We start from the raw sequence: 2,600 nt of genomic DNA, 5'->3' as shown, positions 1-2,600 counted from the left end.
TGCTCAGTTCACTCACTGCCTTTGACCCTGACCTCCATGAAAACCAGTATCTAGTTTATTTCATCCTAGAGAAGGAGATAGCCAATACCTCCATGTCCATGCTGTTCTCCATCAATCCAGAGAACGGTAATCTTTATGCACTAAAAACTTTTGACTATGAGATCGAGAAGGAGTTTCTTTTCCACATTGAGGCCAGAGACTCTGGCTCTCCTCCACTCAGCAGTAACGTGATCGTTCACATCATTATAGTGGACCAGAACGACAATGCTCCGGTTATTGTCTCTCCGTGGCGAGCCCACGGCTCTGTGGTGGAGGAAAAGATCCCCAGATCCACAGATAGAGGCTCTCTGGTTGCCAAGGTGATAGCCTTAGACACTGACTCGGTGCACAACTCTCGAATTACCTACCAGTTTTTACAAGTGACTGACGCCACCTTGTTCAGTCTGGACCAATACAACGGAGAGATCCGGACTATGAGGATGTTCAGTTACAGAGATCCACGCCACCAGAGACTGGTTGTTGTTGCCAAGGACAACGGGGAGCCTGCTCTCTCTGCTACAGTCACCATCAAGCTGTCCACAGTGGAGACTGTTCTTAAGGCCTACTCTGACATGACTGAGGTGCCTCTAGAGTATGACATCTTCTCAGACCTCAACCTGTACTTGGTGATCGGTCTGGGCTCAGTGTCATTTCTCCTGCTCATCACCATATTGGTCACCATCGTGCTCAAATGCCAGAAACCCAAACCCAGCAAAGCAGCTCCTCCCTGCAGGAACAGTGTGATCAATGAGAGGAACTCAACCATCGCAGATTCCACTCTGGTCTCCAACGATGCCTACTGGTACAGTCTGTTTCTAGCAGAGACCAGGAAAGGAAAGCTGGTGGTCAGACAGCCTGTGCCAAAGGGCTCCAGATACATCGTGTCCAGTATACCAAGAGGCACAGGAGTGACAGACACTAGTGACTCAGCAGCTTCCACTCTGCAGGTATGAATGCAATATACACATTTTTTTTTGTAGTATTTTCCCTTCATCAATGTTATGTCACACCGTTGTATGGTATAAATTTTCCTATCGTTATAAATTTTCCACTTTTTTTTTAATGAAGAACAACAATGCATCTAATTATCACCTTCGAAAATACCTAAGTTGGTTATTCAATTTGAAATCAAAATGAAACTAAGAAAGACTTTTTACATTTCCTCATGTGAACATACTTGAAAGGGTGTTGAAACCCTGGAGGGTGGCGCTGTTTGTTAGTAAAATGCCTTTCCATGAACGCCATGACGGTCACTCACAGACAATATAACGTTCGTGAATCAACCGAACAGCTCCCTGGTGCTGAAACTCCGCTCCGTAAACGGTATCGTGCTTTTTAACGCTGAAATAACCTTCGGATTTTAAAATGGTAAATATCTTTGGGATCAGGACTGTTACAGCAAAATCCAATATTAATGTAAGCCTACATTATAAAGACTGAACTGCAGGAAACACGCACACAACAATGCGGTCCTTTGTAACAATGGAGTTTCGCAAAAGGTACGTGCTGCTCCACGTTGTTCTTTGTTGTTTCGTTCGTGATATATCGACCTCAGTGACTCATTATTCAATACCCGAGGAAATGAAAGAAGGATCAGTTGTAGCAAATCTTGCTACTGATCTCAGCCTGGACGTTAAAACGCTGAATCAGAGGAAGATGCGTCTAGATATCATTGCAAATAAGAAATATCTGGATGTGAACAAAGAAACTGGCGAACTGTATATTGTTGAGAAGATTGACAGAGAATATCTTTGCCCTACGAAGTCATCAGCGTTATGCTATCTCAAGCTGGAGGTAATACTAGATAACCCAGTACGAATTTTTAACATAGAAGTAGAAATTCTGGATATGAACGACAACGCCCCACAGTTTCGTAGAGACGTAATACATTTAGACATATCTGAAGCGACACCAAAAGGAGAGCGATTCTCTCTGAGTAATGCAGTTGATCCTGATGTTGGAAGCAATTCAGTTAAAACTTACCATCTGAGTGAAAGTGAGCATTTTAATATTGAAGTGCAGACAGGAAGAGATGGATCAAAGTTTGCTGATTTGATCTTAACAAAGACTTTAGACCGCGAGCAGCAGGCTGTTCATAATTTAATACTCGCAGCTGTAGATGGAGGCACACCTGCTCGTTCTGGTACTGCCAGTGTTATAGTTCGTGTTTTGGACACTAATGACAACGCTCCTGTATTTAAGAAAACGATTTATAATTTTAAAATAATGGAAAATTCTCCCATTGGAAGTCTTGTTATTCATCTTAATGCAACTGACTTAGATGAGGGATCAAATTCTGACATAAAATACTCATATAGTTTATATACGTCAGAGAAAACACAAGATACATTTAATCTGAATCCTTCCACTGGTGAAATTACTGTCAAGGGAATGTTAAACTATGAGGATTTCAGGATTTATGATATGGAAGTTATAGCCACCGACCATGGAGCCAATAGTTTATCAGGACAATGTACCATAAAGATTCTGGTTGAAGACATGAACGACAACCATCCAGAAATATCTATTAAATCATTTCAGAGTCCAGTCAATGAAAACAT

General features: G+C 42.0%; 1 protein-coding gene and 1 pseudogene across 1 annotated transcript in view; both read left to right on the top strand.

Moving 5' to 3' along the window:
- The window catches only part of LOC147817354 (protocadherin alpha-C2-like), a 2,599-nt gene extending 1,607 nt beyond the window's left edge, over window positions 1–992 (top strand). The window contains exon 1 of the mRNA XM_087171030.1: window positions 1–992. This exon is cut by the window's left edge and continues 1,607 nt beyond it. Within this exon, the coding sequence (XP_087027156.1) occupies window positions 1–992 (992 nt within the window).
- Window positions 993–1,298: 306 nt separating this feature from the next.
- Window positions 1,299–2,598, top strand: LOC111646530 (protocadherin alpha-C2 pseudogene; annotated as a pseudogene).
- The last annotated feature ends 2 nt before the right edge of the window (window positions 2,599–2,600 follow it).

The sequence above is a fragment of the Seriola lalandi genome, unplaced genomic scaffold (assembly GCF_002814215.2).
Source record: "Seriola lalandi dorsalis isolate HSWRI2012SDOR001 ecotype SW California unplaced genomic scaffold, Sedor1 jcf7180002054973, whole genome shotgun sequence".
Lineage (NCBI taxonomy): Eukaryota > Metazoa > Chordata > Actinopteri > Carangiformes > Carangidae > Seriola > Seriola lalandi.
Note: the sequence above shows the minus strand (reverse complement) of the source record. Positions and strands in the feature narration are given on the sequence as shown.